The 17222-nt window shown below is 34.6% G+C and overlaps 1 protein-coding gene across 1 annotated transcript; it reads right to left on the reverse strand.

Moving 5' to 3' along the window:
- Positions 1-5978: 5978 nt before the first annotated feature.
- On the reverse strand, positions 5979-6929 carry LOC101428980 (olfactory receptor 14C36-like). The gene has a single exon (XM_004469621.3). It carries the CDS (start codon positions 6927-6929, stop codon positions 5979-5981), a length of 951 nt encoding a protein of 316 aa, XP_004469678.3.
- Between the last annotated feature and the right edge of the window lie 10293 nt (positions 6930-17222).

A 17222-nucleotide genomic window follows, 5' to 3' on the forward strand; every position in this document is an offset into this window, starting at 1 on the left:
ACTCTCCTCCAGTTCTCTCTAAACTTTTCTTTCCTTCCAACATGCAGAACCTCTTTAATGTTTCATAAATGGCTGATTTCTTATTGATAATTTCTTTTTATCTATGAATACTTTGAACTCTCCCTCATTTTTATATCAGCTTTGTTGGATAGAGAAATCTTGGCTGTTTGTTTTTTTTCTTTTAGCACCATAACTATGTCATACCACTGCATTCTTGCCTTCACAGTCTCAGATGAGAAATCAGCACTTAATATTTTTAAGCTTCCCTTGTATGTGTTGGATCTCTTTTCTCAAGCTGCTTTCATTTTTCTCTGTCTTGAGCATCAGTCAATTTGATTTGTATATGTCTTGGTATATTTCTGTTTGGATATACACTGTTTCAGTTGTGCTGTGCTTCCTAGACATGTACATCCATGTCCCTCAATAGGAATAGGACATTCATTTTCAGGTATTATTTCCTCCATTCTCCTGCTCCCTTTCCCTTCTCTTCACCACCTGGGATAACTGTAATGTGTTTACTTGTACCTTTCATATTGTCATTCAAATCCCCAATTTCCTGCTGGATTTTTCCAATCTCTTTATCTATCTTTTCTACCATCTGTATGATTTCAGATGTACTGTCTTTGATCTCACTGACTCTTTCTTCTGCTTGTTCAACTCTCCTATTATGTGCTTCCAGTGCATTTCAATTTATTGTATGGTGCTATTCATCTCCATCATATATCTGTTATCCTTTTTTGTATGTTTACAGTTTTTTCAGTATGTTCCCACAGTGTCTTCTTAAAATCCTTTATTTCTTCCTTCACTTCATTAAGTTGATTCATATTTGTTGGAACTCCTTGATTAGTTGTTCCACATGTTCACTATAATAGCTCTGTACAGTAATGAGGATTTTGAAATCATATCAGGCTCTTCCTGATCCCATTTCCCTTAGAATAGTTGGACTTCTAACAGTTTTCATGGGTTGGGCTAGTTAGATATCTATCTCTGCCCCCTTCCTGACCAATGTCCTCTCTCCCAGGTTGGCTTGGTTTGACAGACTGCCTGAGCAGATTCCCACCTCCCCTCACCCCAGGGTCATCTCAGGGCTGTCTGGTATCTTCCCAGAGATTCAAAGGGGACTCAGGTGACCAAACCCACAGAAAAGAAATAACTCTCCACCCTTTACCAGAACACTCTTCCTCCCAGGGAATGCTTCCTCCCACTCAGCTGGCTAGAGAAAACCAGGGAGTCCATGGAGGCTACTGACCTTGAAGGTAGGGCTTACCTTCTTGCCTTGAGGGTGGGGCTTATCTCCTTGCCTTTGCCAGCCACAGGGATAAGCAACTCAGTTTTCATTTGGGCTCTTTATCTCTTTGTCCACCTCCCTCCAGAATGATACCCTACAGCCTCCAGCACTGTGGGTTCCCAAAACAGATCACTCAGGTAGTCTTTTGCCCCTTCTCTGCTATTTTTGTGAAGGAGCTGAGCAGTACCTGTCTACCTCAATGCCATTTCCCCCCACCTGTTACCTTCTCTTTTGAAAATGAAACAGCATCATATGTTGCCTAAGATTTACCTCCTAAGAGTCAACTTGTTGCTCAAATATGACCTCTCTTTAAGCCAAACTCACCATATAAGAGCACTACTTTTCCCCTGGCATAGGACATGACTCCTGGGCATGAGTTATCCTTATAAAGAGGAATTATTACTAAGCAAAAACTAACAATGCACCTGGAAAAAGACATTGGCCACAAGGGGGAAATGGTAAAAACATGAGTTCTTATGACTAAGAGATTTCAAAGTGAATCTGTAGATGATTCCAAAAATTACATATCTCAGCAGCATCTCATTGACTGCCACAATAAATATTGCCTCACATAGGGCTCTTGAGGCCGCTAGAGACAACCAAACACTATAGTCAGGGCAAACAACTCAGGAGTTTGGTGCCATGTCAGTGGGTCTCACCTTGGAACTTATGCTCCCCATTGTGAGAGTTGGATTAATTTTGTTGTTTCCCTACACATGGCTCTTCTGCCAATTCTATTTGAAATTATATTTAGTACTATACTTGATAGCTGTATGTGCAGAAGACTTAAATATTTGGTTTGTCCAAGTGCCAATTGGGCCCTGAATCTCAGCAGTTACATCACCTATTCTCCAAGTCATTGGACTCACCCATGACAACTAACAATGTGATGATAATAGATAATGCCCATCCCAAGGAAAAGAGAGAGTCTGCAATTGCAAGCAAGACAATGTCATCCATCTTCCACATGGGATCTAAGTCCCCTCTAAATTAGTGTAAGAGTGGTCATCACCATCCCCAAATCCTCAAGAATGGGGAATGAACAATGGACTAAAGTAGACTTAATATTATTCTATTATAGACTTATTGTTATTCTAGCAATGGAAGAACTTGTATCATTGATGTGGACGCAGTGGCCACTGAAAGTTCTGAGGAGATGGAAAGGGAAAATAGGTGTATTATAGGGACATTTTCAAGAAATTGGAATTACCCTGCATAACATTGCAATGATGCATACAAGCCATTATATATTTTGTCATAACTTACAAAATTGAGTGGGAAAGAGTTTAAAGTATAATGTAAACTATCACCTATGGTTAGTGGCAATGCTTCAATATGTGTTCATCAATTTAATGCTAATGAAAGATGTTGTTAATGTGGGAAAGCTTGGGAGGGGAGGCAAGGAGGCAAATGGAAATACCCTATAATTTTACTTAACATTTATGTAATCTAAAGTTTCTCTAACATAAATAAATTAAAATAAAGGGACACCACATAATTCTAGGAAAACTGGGAATAGTTTTCAGAAGGCATTGCCTTAGTGGTTGTGAAAAATTAGCCTTGGGTAATGGTTTATTCTTTTACTCAAATCTAAAAGAAAATGTGGAAATATCAATGCTTTTCCACATACGTGAAATATGAATTTGAACAAAACATTTTTAGTAGTACAAAATGCCTGTCAATAAAATCACAGTATCTTGCATCTAAGCAATGATTATCTGGGAGCCAAAAAGGGGAGAAATCCAACACATGATCAAGAGATGTATCAATCAATAAAAACTGACCCCAAACAGGGAAAATGTTACAATTAAGAGGAAAGTAAATTAAAAGTATTATTATATCTAGTTATCACAATTTTTAAAAGTTAATAAAGAGATATGAAAGTATAAAATAATTGGAATGCTTAGAAATAAAAATAGCTATTATGTGAGTTGAAAATTACATGGTTTGGGAATAATGCTGGGATAAACTTTATAGAATAAATTAGGGAACTTGAAAATATAGCAATAGAAAATAAAACGAATGGAAATGGATTTCAGGTTTTAAAAAAGCCTCAAATTATTGGGGAAAATCTTCAACTGTAAGCAATGATGTAATTGGTATATCTGAAAGACAAAAAAAAAAAATATGGGGACCTTAAACATATTTGAGTTTATAATGGCTGAAAGTTTCCAAGTTCTGCAAAAAAAAAAAAAAATCTAAAGTAAAAAAATCCAAGAAGTTCCACAAACCTCAAGCAAAGGGGACATGAATAACACTCCCCAAAGCATATGAAATAAAATATCAATAATAAGTGATAAAGAGAAAATCATAAAAAGAGTGAAAGGGGAATAAACATTACATACAGATGAAAAAAGATTAAAATGGTAGATTTCTCATTGGAAGCAGTGTAAGGAAAAAAGCAATGGAGCAACAACTTTAAGTTGCCAAAAGAGAAATAACTGTCTATGTAGAATTAGATATCCAATAAAAATAACTTTCAAAAATGAAGGTAAAATAAAGACTTTTATAGATATTCAAAGGTGAAAGATTTCACTGCAAACAAACATATTCAAAAAGTGTAAAATGAAGTTCTTTAAGAATAAGGATAACTTATAAGGGTTAAAAATATGGATGCACACAAAAGGAAATAAGAGTATCAGAAAAGTTAATATGTGTATAGATAAATGATTACATTTATTATTAAGCACTCTGTAAGAGATTGAATTATTAACCAAAAATAGTAGCAATGTATTGTGCGATTTACAACATATCTCTAAGGCAAATATAGGCAAAAAGTCCATATGCCATGTATGGATAACTGGAATTATCTTATTTTAATATTCTTATGCTTATTGTGAATGGTTATAAAATGAAAAGAAGATGCTGTATACACATTACAAATGCATATAATATACCTAAAATTAAAATCAGTTACTGAAGAAGAAAAAATGTACTTACTTAATGCAAATGAAAGCAAAATTTAGTAAAAATAAACAAATAGATAAAAGTGAAATATGAGTTACTTGATCTTCAACATGTCAATAATTATAATTAATGTAAACAATATAAACAACAATTAAAAGAAGCTATTCTCTTAATGAATTAAAAAAATGAACCATATCTAGGTGATTATCAAAATTGCATTTTAAAGATAAACAAATATTTGAAAAGAAAGAAAAAGATTTATAAAGTTAACATTAATTGAAAGAAAGCAGGAATTGTAAAATTATTAAGTTAGTATCAGAAAAAGTAGACTTCAGAGCATATTATTAACAGGGATAATATAATACAGGCAGACCAAAAGGTGGGAACTCAGGTTAATGTTTCAATATATCCCCCAGGAGAAGCTGGTTGGCAGAAGTAATAATGGGAATTCTCCTATTTGAGTGCTGAAATGATCAGTTCTTTTAAGTTATTCAGCTAATTGGTTGAAATTTCTTCATTGTTGGAAAAAAATCTAGTCAGTTGATTGTAGATGTAATCAGTTATAAATGCAATCAACTTCCTGATGATTCTAATCTAGGAAATAGCCACTCAGTAAAAACCAGGACACTGTTTGCATGAACAAGCACCTGGACATTATAATCTAGCCAAGTTTACACATGGATATAACCAACACAGAGCTATAACTTTAAATGTTTAATTGTGGTAATGTTTTTCCATTTCTCTTTCCTTCTGCTTTTTTTATTGTGCCCATGAAATTATTTTGGAATTTATTTGAAATAATATTTCAATAACTTATGGTAATGTTGAATATATTTATCACATATTGTCTCCAAATTGGATTGTAAATGATATATCAATTGCTGTTTGAAACATGAAATTCAAGAACTTCTGTTTTAATGCACTTTGTTGTCATTTATAAAATAACATTTTTTATTTACACTTATATGTTGCAAAATGCTTTTCTACAAAATAAACATGTCATATGAAAGCATACTTGTATATGAGGGAACAGAATATTGTTTGACTGAAAATGCTACATAATAAAAAAGCACTTTTCAGACAGAATAAACGTTTACAAAGTAATATATGTAGTCATTTATCACAACTGCAACTTCTGATAATAACAGACATAAAGTTAATGGAAGTGAGACTGCTAGTTGTGATAATAGTAACAATCATTCACAAAATTTACATATCTAGAAATTGAAAATGTCAGAATTTAGTGAATTTCTCCACAAGAATGCATGTGTTTGGGAAATTATCCAAGAGGACAAACCATGTTGCAATCCAAAGGAGGTAACTGTGCCTAATTAAAAGTTTAGCATAGGGATATGGATCATGATATATAAAGCATTTATAAGAAATTTAAAAACATAGTTTCATTATTTTAACTTGTAAATATATTGAGAATATGTACTAGAAGCAATATATGTGGTGACAGAAAAAGAAAATCTATTTTTCTTTCCTTGAAATAGAGAGTTTAATGCTTACACACAGGTCATCTTAATCTTAAACTTTCTCAACATAACAGCAGTGAATTTTCATTTTGTAAATATTCATATTTGAATTGAGTGATAATCATTTATAATTTCTATTGCCATGTTAAAAAAAAAGTTATTGTTCTCTTTCAGTAACCAAAGCTTTCTCAGATTGTTCTTTGCATTCATCTTTCAGATGTCAAATCAGGTCACCAAAGTTTGAAATGGGAAAGAAAATTAATTTTGAATCATATTTTAAATCCTGCCATCAAAATGAAATGGTTTCAAAGAATTATCTTATCTTTTTCCCGACCAAGTGTTTTTCTCATAATTTTCCTTGCAGCCTCTTTTATCTGCTTGTTTCTCAGACTATAGATAACAGGATTCAAGAAAGGAGGGACTATAGAATAGAAAACAGAGGAGACCATGTCCAGAATTGTAGGTGAGCTGGAGTTTGGCTTTACATATACAACAGCACCTGAGCTAATAAAGACGGTTAACACAATGATATGAGGGAAACAGGTGGAAAAGGCCTTTTTTTGCTCACCACTGGTTGGAAGCTTGAGCACAGTAGAAAATACATGAACATAAGATGTAATAATGAAGGCAAAGCAGCCACCAGCAAACACCACTGTAGAGATAAAAATTGAAATTTCATTACTTAATATCTCAGAGCAGGAGAGCTTAAGAAGAGATGGGATGTCACAAAAGAATTGATGGACCACATTAGACTGACAGAAAGACAGCCGGAATGTGCTGCTAGTGTGGAATCCTGCATAGGCCAAACCACAAAGCACAGAGGCTAGAGTCATCTGGACACAGACCTGAGAGTTCAAGATCACAGGATAGTGGAGAGGCTGGCAGATGGCCACATAGCGGTCGAGGGCCATGATGGTTAGGAACAGCAGTTCTATACAACAACACAAAAGCACAAAGAAAATCTGAGCTGCACATCCAGTGATGGAGATCACTATATTATCAAGCAGGAAGATGGCGCATGCTTTTGGGACTGTGACAGAAATGTAGCACATGTCTAAGACAGACAGATTCCTGAGGAAGAAATACATTGGGGTGTGGAGTTTCCAATCAAAGGTAGTTACTGTGACAATGAGAAGATTCCCCATCAGGGTCGACAGGTACATCAGTAGAAATAGCATGGCATGTAAGACTCTGAGCTCCCAGACATTGGAAAATCTTGTAAGCAGGAATTCATTCACTGTGGTAAAGTTAGGCATTTTAGGAAAATTTCCATTGGTCATGAAGTGTCAAACAAATAAATCCCTAAAAAATATAAAGGATAAACATGTAGAATGATTTAGACTAAGCACATTTATTGCCTCATATTAGTCCATCTTTATTTTCTCTAGTTTGTTTTGGATAGTCAGATATAACAAAATGTTTGCTCTTGGTCATTTGGCCTCTGCTTTTAACACTTGCTTTCAGGATAGAGGTAGCAGTAATAGCATCATAGCAGTATAATGTTTATGAGCTTGTACCTATGTTCTCATATATTTCTAGCACTTACTATTTTTAAAATGAATCTACTGGAAGTTAAAGATTTGCCTAAAAAATTAAAAGATTTAGCATAGGTAATTTTTATGCATAGTGGTCTCAGTAATATTCCATGAATGTTAATATTTATTTAATTATATGAAGACCCTGTATAACCCAAGTAGAGATGGGAGGGTATTATTATTGAGTGTCTAACAAAATATTATAATCAATTATAATCTAATCCATGACTAAAAATTGTTCCTATTAAATGTGATCATATATTTTTCATGCTTCTCCATGTACTCCTTATATTTACATAGTTGTTTAATTTTTTTTATTCAAAGAGAATCACTTGCAACTCTTGATAGTAGGTATGACCTGTGAGGAAAATTATTTTTATATTAATAATATCAGGGTCTCTATATTTATTACATTTATTCTTCTGTTTTTGTCAAATACTGTTATGTTTTCCCACAAAATCTGAAAAAATTTTAAAACTTGAGTAAACAGAGATAGAAAAGCATTGTTTGATGTGTACAGGTCCTTATTGGATGTTTTTTTTTTTGCATTAATTATATCTCATTTATTTCTCACAGCAACTCCATCCTATTAATATATGGGAAACAAATGCTCAGGTCGGAGGGTATAAGTGACTTATCCAAGATTACACAGCTAGAAAGTAGCAGAGCACACATTTCAACTCAAGGTTGTATGAAATCAGATTCTGTTTTCTTTACTTCTAAACCACACAGCCTCTTATACCTAAGGCATTTACTATACCAAATTAAATTTAGGTACCACTGTTGAAACTGTTAGATGCTAGACATAGCTTTTACTATATGCATTGTGAAATATTTTCCTCTGTTGTTACTTAGAGCTCACTCTTGAATTCTTACCTCTTAGTAACACTTTATACCTTTCAAAGCTATAAGACATCAAAATATAGACAGCATCAAAACATACACAGGATATATACAAGACATACACAGCATCAAGAAAATTTAAGGTAATATTTTTTATTTTTAATTCAAGACACGTGCATGATGTTTTAAAAAGCTATATGTGACCCCAATGCCTCAGAGTAACCATTTACATTTTAGTCAAGCAAACAAAAGCATCTGATGCATTGTGCAATCAAGCTTATTGGATGTTAACTGTACACTGATTGCTTCATAAATTTCCCTTTTATAATTTTCCTTAGCAAAAGCCTTAAATACTCCTCTAGTACAGAATGTTTACTTCTGAAGTTCCTTCAACTTTCTGTTCTCTTTGTTTTCTTGAAACATCAAAATATACATATTTAGACTTGCATATGTAGCACTTCTTAATTCACAGCATTGATGCATTTCATATTCCTTCTTTGTTGTCCCTTCATTCTCCTAATAAATATAATTTCTTATATAATAGAGAACCTCTGCTAACTAATCAGACTGACCTCCTGATGTCAAGAATAAAAGCTTTCTCTTTGCTTCTCTTTATTTCAGGATCCTTCAAAATCTACTTCAATAAGTAGTTGCTCATGTTTTGCACAAACTTAAACAAAGGAAATTCACTTATAGCATTTTGCAATGAACATAACTAATAGCTACTAATTTCAATATTTTTAATAATCATTACCCTATTCAGCCAACTTCACACAAAAGTTGAGAACTTAATAATTGCTTAATTTTTATTCTCCTTGAATTCCACATGAGACTACTTCTACCATATTACAAAATGCAGTGGCATTTCATAGTTGGAACACTGTGAATATATTTTATTATTTGACAATCACCAATAAATTTAGGTTTCTAGCTTGAATTTATATTTCAACTGAGCAGAATAAAATATTTGCTGAGTACCAGAGAAGATTTATTTTATATCTTGTCTCTGCCTTCTATTTCCATTGTAGCAATGGAGAGTTTCACATGTATCTCTGAAGTAATTTTCTTTACTATAAAACTTATAAAAAAAACACCTATTTCTTAAATTTATTATTTGCAAAATAATTAGAGATTCTCATTATAATAGCAATATTAATGAAAATAAACCAGCAAGTACTAAATTTTTTAAAGGGATATTAAGCACTTGTTTCCTCCTTTTCAAAATAATTTTACTGTTATATTTTTCAAAAGCAAACAGATGGAGTTGAAGAAGGACAACCACCACACCATGGAGCCTAGAGTGCCTACAACTGAAAGCAGGAGGATTGCATCCACTATCCATGTGGAATCTGAGCCTCCTCTTGACATAGAGGTGCAACGGACACAACCAATCCAAGATCCACAGAGAAAAGGTGGCATTGGAGTGGGAAAAGTGGACATGGTGGCTGATGGGTATGGGGAATGGCAGGAAGAGGTGAGACGTGGAGGCACCTTTGGGACTTGGAGTTGCCCTGGATGGTGCTTCAGGGGCAATCACCGGACATTGTAAATCCTCCCAGGGCCCACTGGATGGAACGGGGGAGAATATGGGCCATGATGTGGACCAGTGACCATGAGGTGCAGAGATGCCCAGAGATGTACTTACCAAATGCAATGGTTGTGTCATGATGATGGGAGTGAATGTTGCTGGGGAGGTGGTGGGGTGGGGGTGGTGGGGTTGAATGGGACCTCATATTTTTTTTAAGGTAATATTTTTACAAAATCAATTAAAAAAAAGCAAACAGAGAAGTAAAGGAATGTCATCACTCTGAATTGATAATGAAATTTTCTGTTAAGAGTAGTATGACAATATAAAATGTACATATCAATGACAGAGCTTGTGAAACTGAATCTAGTCTTAAATAGCATATAGATTACAGGAGGAAATGTTGCAAAGAAAGGATTTCCTGGGAAAACTGCACAGGTGTTCATATACATCAAATTGTAAAAGCAAATTATTTTTTCCTGTTATGCAAGAATAAATACATATATTTTATTAATTAATATATACATTTGTTTATTGATTGAAATATTCTTATAGTCTTTATTTATAATAAGTATCTTTAAAGATTTTTTGTGAAATATATGCAGATATTGGTCTGGAAGCTCTGGAATTCAATTATAAACAATGCTTACATGGTTTTCATGATATGTTATGAGAAAGTCATGGAATTACAAATGAAGTATAAAGGGCCATGTGAATGATTTATTTTTATGACAGTCATTCACTTATTCAATGTGAACTATCAATAGAATATAGCAGAGGGCTGGGTAAAGAAAAAATAATAAGAAAATAATTATTGAAATTAATTGATTAGCAATAATTCACATAAAATTTTGTTTCTGTTCTTTTTAGGTAAAACACAACCTATTCAAATTTTATATGTTTAAGTATAAATTTAAATTAACATTCTGCATGTTTAAGCTCAGGTCAGTTTGCAGAGCTGCTCCTGCTCCTGCTCCATCTGGTGCTGCAAACAGCTCACTCATTGCTTCCAGGAACAGCTCTGAGTTCTGCTAAAACTGCTTTACCTGAGATTATTGCACTGAATAAAAAAGAATTCTCATTGTAGGAGTACACACACACACGCACACACACACACATACATATATATTTAATCACAGTCCACTTAACAGTTTCTCTCAAATAATCAGGTGTGCAGTGAAGGAAAAAAATGCAGGTGAGTCTTAGGGGGAAGGGAAGGAAAAGAGAATAGTTAATGACAACAAAGTCTCAAAAGTTAATTTTGTTTTTTTCTTACACTGGATGGACACATTAGAATTTCTAATAAGGGTCCCCTGAAGTTTTACCTGGGACAAGGATGAGCTGGCATATTTGGTAGAGGTGACTAATATACTGTCTGGAACCTTTCTGTTGCAGCAAGAGTTTTCAGGTTAAATTTTATGTCCAAATGGTGGTCTCCAATGACATCAGAGAAAACCCTTGGGAACACAGGTTTGGCACCAACAATAACCAGTGCACACAGGTAGTTTCAAAGAGATAATTGGTTGTGAATGATTAGGGAACAGGACCCAAGTAAATTCTGTCAATGAACAAAATTTTTATATATTAGTGTATATATATTAATGTATTTGAACATAAAATGTTGTGACAAAAGGGATCATTATCTAGAAGGAATATCACATTTCCCCAAATATTTTGAGTGCCTTTAAGGTGATATGCCTGTGGACCTTCAAAAGCAAAGAGGATTCAGCTCAATCCCAGGAGACTGATTTCCTGCTCTTACCCCCAGGTTTTCCTCTCTGGAATGGAGTGATAATCACTAGTCAGATCATACTTACGGTATCACTAATGGTGACAAAGCAGTACTTTCTGAACATTTCAAAATCAATAATAAGTCTGTTGCCAAAGTCCATCACAGTGGCTTGTGAACTGGATGGTTATCATTTTGTTGCTTTATCGCACATGACTCAATTTTCCCAACTGTTAGCACATTAACAATGGTGTCCACCCACATGTGACACATGAGAATAGGAAAAATAGAACATGTAATCCATTTATTCTAATACCTGGCATAAATTGTAAATTGTATACTGGTTGAACTGTTTTTACATATTCTGGTATAGCCTTGGATATTTTAAATTTCTTCTTTTTTTTTTTTTTTTAATTTTTTTAAATTTTTTTATTTTTTATTGACTTAGTAATAATATTACATTAAAAATATATATGTGAGGTCCCATTCAACCCCACCCCCCCACCCCCCCTCTCCCCCCCCCAACAACACTCGTTCCCATCATCATGACACATCCATTGGATTTGGTAAGTACATCTTTGGGCACCTCTGCACCTCATATACATTGGTTCACATCATGGCCCATACTCTCCTCTATTCCATCAAGTGGGCCCTGTGAGGATTTACAATGTCCGGTGATTACCTCTGAAGCACCATCCAGGGCAGCTCCATGTCCCAAAGACGCCTCCACCTCTCATCTCTTCCTGCCTTTCCCCATACCCTTTGTCCATTATGTCCACTTTTCCCAATCCAATGCCACCTCTTCTATGTGGACATTGGATTGGTTGTGTCCATTGCACCTCTATGTCAAGAGGAGGCTCAGATTCCACCTGGATGCTGGATGCAATCCTCCCATTTTCAGTTGTAATCACTCTAGGCTCCATGGTGTGGTGGTTGTCCTTCTTCAACTCCATCTTAGCTGAGTGTGGTAAGTCCAATAAATCAGATTGTAGGTGCTGGAGTCTGTTGAGGCTCAGGATCTGGCTATCACATTGTCAGTCCAGAGATTCAAATCCCCTAAATATATCTTAAACCCCAACATTAACTGCACCTCCAGCACATTAGCATGAAAGTCTTATGAAGGGAGATCCCATCTGAGTCCAGATTCATCACACATAAACACCATTTCCAAAGAGGGGCCATCTGACCTGGTAGTTAACCCCATCGGCCATGACCATAACTCCCATGGGTCTCTTTAGCCCTCAAAGGAACCAATATCTGGGGGTTGTATCTGCTTTATCTGTCTCTCTGACTCTGCTCAGTTGTGCATGAGGGCAAACCTTCTGCCAGCCTCCAGACTCTTTTTTAGAAACTCGTAGCCGTATAAACTCATTTCTCCTTTCCATTTCCCCCTTACTTTAGGTCAAACAGCATTAAATTTCTTCTTTTTGATATATCATGTTAGGCATCGTATTTTTGGAAGATACGAAATAGGCATATATAAATGTGTTTTGTCTATCATCATGCCAAAAAACTTTAATGTTGGCCAATACATCTTGTCTTCTCGTGTTCATTTTTTGATAAAAATGCAGCCTTTTATGTTTTGAAATTTTATGTACCTCAGAAAACCATGTTCCAAAAGCTATTCCATTCCTCACTGTTTAGAACTATTGTATATAGGGTCTTCTGATTATGTTATTTCAGTATATGCATTGCCCAGTGTGGGTCTTAATCCTGTGGCTCGAGTTGTTTATAAAGAGGATGAATATTGAATTCAAGGAGTGAAAACCACAGAATCAAGAAGTTGGAAGAAATTAAACCTGGAAAAGAAGGGAGAGACAAGCAGACATTGCCATGTGCCTTGCACGTAACAGAATCCAGGATCACTGGCAGCCACGATTCTGGGAGAAATCATGTCTTGATGATGTCTTAATTTGAATGTTTTCTCAGTCTCAAAAATGTAAGCTTGTGAATGAATAAACTCCCATTGCAAATGGACATTCCACTGCATGGTATCTGCCTGAATATCTTAGAAAATGAAAACACACCAATATAACCACAACAGATCAGCTTTTTGGTTTCTGTTTATACAACTACACTATTTTAAATTTATCGTTAATATACACAGTTTGAAATTTTCCAAAAATTTGTTCATATCAACATATATATATATAAACATATATATATATATATATAATTTATTTATCCCCCCTTGCTGCTTGCTCACTGTCTGCTCTCTGTGTTCATTCACTGCACCTTCTTCTATGTCTGCTTATCTCCCTTTGTTGCATCATCTTGCTGCACTAGCTCTCCATGGGTACAGGCTGTCAACTTTCTATGGGCATGGGCCATCAGCTCTTCATGGGCATGGGCCAGCTTGCCTTTACAAGGGGGCCCTGGGAATTGAACCCAGGGCTTCCCATATGGTAGACAGGAGCCCAATCGATTGAGTCACATCCATTTCCCAGTCTTACATAGATTTTAAGTCTTATTGATGTGAATAATATTGTGGCAATGATTTTTTGAAGTACTAGGGACAGGGATTGAACCTAGTATCTTGTATTTGGGAAGCTGGAACTCACCCAGCACCCAAACACTGAGCCACATCAGCTTACCTGGGTTGCATGTTTTTATAACTCTTTGTTGTTTTTTTTTTTTATTTTTAGGAGTAACTGAGAATAAAAAATGGGACTTCCCATGTGGGAAGCAGGCAATCAATTGAACCACATCCATTCCCTGAAGATGATAATAACATATGTGTAATTTCTTCATGTGGTGTAGGTTCAACTCTGCCATAATGCTGCAAGAATTAAAATTGGGAAACCCATTTATCGACATTCCATTCCCCCAAACATTAATCCCCTCAGTAATCTATTTATTTGATTATTGCTCTATACTGTCTTTTTAAAAATATATTTTTTATTTTTATTTTAAAAATATATTTAGATTACATAAAATATTGCATAAAAACATTTGCCCCACTCCCCACACCACCCACATTTACCCACATTAACAACATCCTTCATTAGTGTGGCACATTCATTGCAATTGATGAACACATGTTGGAGCATTACCACCAAGCATGGATTACAGTTTATATTTTAGTTTACCATCTCTTCCATATAATTCTGTAGGTTATGGACAGACATATAATGGCCTATATCTGTCATTTCAGTGTCATTCAGGACAATTCCAAGTCCTGAAAATGCCCTCATATTACATCTGTTTTCCCTCTCCCTGTGCTCAGAACCTCCAGTGACCACTGCCTCCACATCAATGATAAGAAGTCTTCCATTGCTCGGCTCAAAATAGGTCTTCAGTAGAATACTAGTAAGCCCACTCTAGTCAATAGTACCAAAAAAAAGAGACTTGCCTTGTGAAACAACATATATTCTATCTTGGAGAAGGATCTATGAGCATTTGAAAAGAATGTGCTAAAATTAATTATCTAAATGCACACCCTGAGAACTAGAAAAATACCAGCAAATAATCACAAACCAAGCTGAAGGAAAGACATATAAAAGATCAGAGCAGAAACAAATGAAATCAAGAACAAAAAGACAAACCAGAGGAAGAACAAAACCAAAATTAGGGCTTTGAGAAGATCAACAAAGTCGATAAACCATTAGCTACACTGACAAAGATAAAAAGAAAGAAATCAGAAATAAGAGAGGGAAATTACCACTGAACCCATAGAAATAACAAAGATCATAGAAGGATAACATGAACAGTTGCATGCCAAAAAAAAAAAAAAAACAAACCTCTAGAAAATATAGAAAAGTCGACAGGCACAAATTGCTGGGAAAAAAGTGAACCACCTACATTTACTTTAAAAGAAATAGAAAATCTTAACAGATCAATCTGAAGAGAAGAGTTTAAAAGAGTTACCAAAAATCTACCAAAAATATAAAGCCCAGGACCAGAATTTTATCAATCCTTCAAAGATAAAATAATACCAATCTTGCTTAAATTCTTACAAAAAAATGAACAGGAAAGAATGCTACCAAATCAATTTTATGATGCCACCATCACCCTACTGCCAAAACAGATCAAGAAACTGTGAAAAAAATACAGGCCAATATCTCTAATGAATATATATGCAAAAATCCTCAACACAATACTTGCAAGCAAAATCCAAAATCTCATAAACTATAATCCATGTGGTGCAGCAGTGCCCCAAAATGTATTCACCAAATGCAATGAATGTGCTACAATGATGAAAGAGGTTGTTGATGTAGGAGGAGAGGAATGGGGTTGGGTGGGGAATATATGGCAACCTCTTAAAGGTTTTAATGTAACTTTTTAATTTATGTATCTTTAAAAAAAGACAATAATTTTTTTAAAAAATACACCACAGTCAAGTGGGTTTTTTCCCAGGTATGCAAGCATTTCTCCACACAAGAAAATCAGTTAGTGTAAAAAAGCGCATTGATAAATTGAAGAATATAAATCATATGATCCTCTTAATTGTTGCAGAAATGGCATTTGACAAAATAAAGCATGAATTCATGATAAAAACTTTCCAAAAGATAGAAATATAAGGAATCTTTCTAAATATGTTAAAGTACAAATATGAAAAACCTGCTGCTAACATTGTACTGAATGGTGAAAGCCTGAAAGCTTTCCCATTGAGATCAGGAACAAGAAAAGGATGCCAAATGTTAAAACTTTTATTCAAAATTATGCTAGAAATTCTAACTAAAGCAATTAGGCTAGATAAAGAAATAAAAGTCACCCATATAAGAAATGAAGAAGTGAAACTTTCACTATTCTCTGATGACTGGCTTCTATAGCTAGAAAATCCTGATAATTCCATAAGAAAGCTACAATAATTAATATAAGAATTTAGCAATATGGTGAGCTACAAGATTAATAAGCAGAAATCAGTGACATTTTTATACACTACTGATGTGCATCTGAGAAGGAATGCAGAAAAAAAATCCACTTATTACAATAACAAAAATAATCAAGTATTTGGGAATAAACATAACCAAGGACATAAAGGACCCACACTCAGAAAACTACAAAACATTGCTAAAAGTTACCAAATAAGGCAAATAAATAGAAGGATATTCCAACTGTTCATGGATTGGTAGACTAGATATCATTAAGATGTCAATTCTACACAATCTAATTGACAGATTCAATGCAATCCCTGAAAAACCCCAACAGCTTTCCTTCAGAAATTGAAAAGGCAATAGTCACATTTATTTGGAAGGTTAAGGGACTCCAAATAGCACAAAAATGTCTTAAACACAAAACAAAATTGTTAAAGGATTCTCACTTCCTGACTTTAAAGCATATTACTTAATTACAGAGGTAAAAATTTCATGATACTGGCATAAGAACATACATATTAGCCATTGCAACTGAATTGAGAACTCAGAAATTGACCCTCACATCTACAGTCAAGCAATTTTTGACAAGGTTAGTAAGCCCACCCAGCTGGGCCAGGCAGAACCATCTGTTCAATAAATGGTCCTGGGAGAACTGGATAGTCCATATGCTAAAGAAAGAAAGAATACCCCTATCTCACACCTTATAGAAAAATTAACTCAAATTGTATCAAGGACTTAAATATGAAAACAACAACCAAAAAACTCCTGAAAAAAAACATAGGAAAGCATCTTCAAAATCTCATAGTAGATGGTAGCTTCTTAAACCTTATACCTAAAGCACAAGCAACAAAAGAAAAAATAGATGAATGAGACCTCCTCAAAATTCAACACTTTTGCACTTCAAAGGATTTTGTTCAAAAGGGTGAAAAGGTTGTCAAAATGGGAGAAAACATTTGGCAAGCACATATCTGATAAGTGCGTAATACCCATGACATATATTGAGTTCATACAACTCAACAATTAAAAGACAAAGTATCTAAATAAAAAATGGAGAAAAGAGTTAAAAAGAAGTTCTGTTCAAAGAAGAAATATAAATGTCA

Source organism: Dasypus novemcinctus, chromosome 29 (genome assembly GCF_030445035.2).
Source record: "Dasypus novemcinctus isolate mDasNov1 chromosome 29, mDasNov1.1.hap2, whole genome shotgun sequence".
Classification (NCBI taxonomy): Eukaryota; Metazoa; Chordata; class Mammalia; order Cingulata; family Dasypodidae; genus Dasypus; species Dasypus novemcinctus.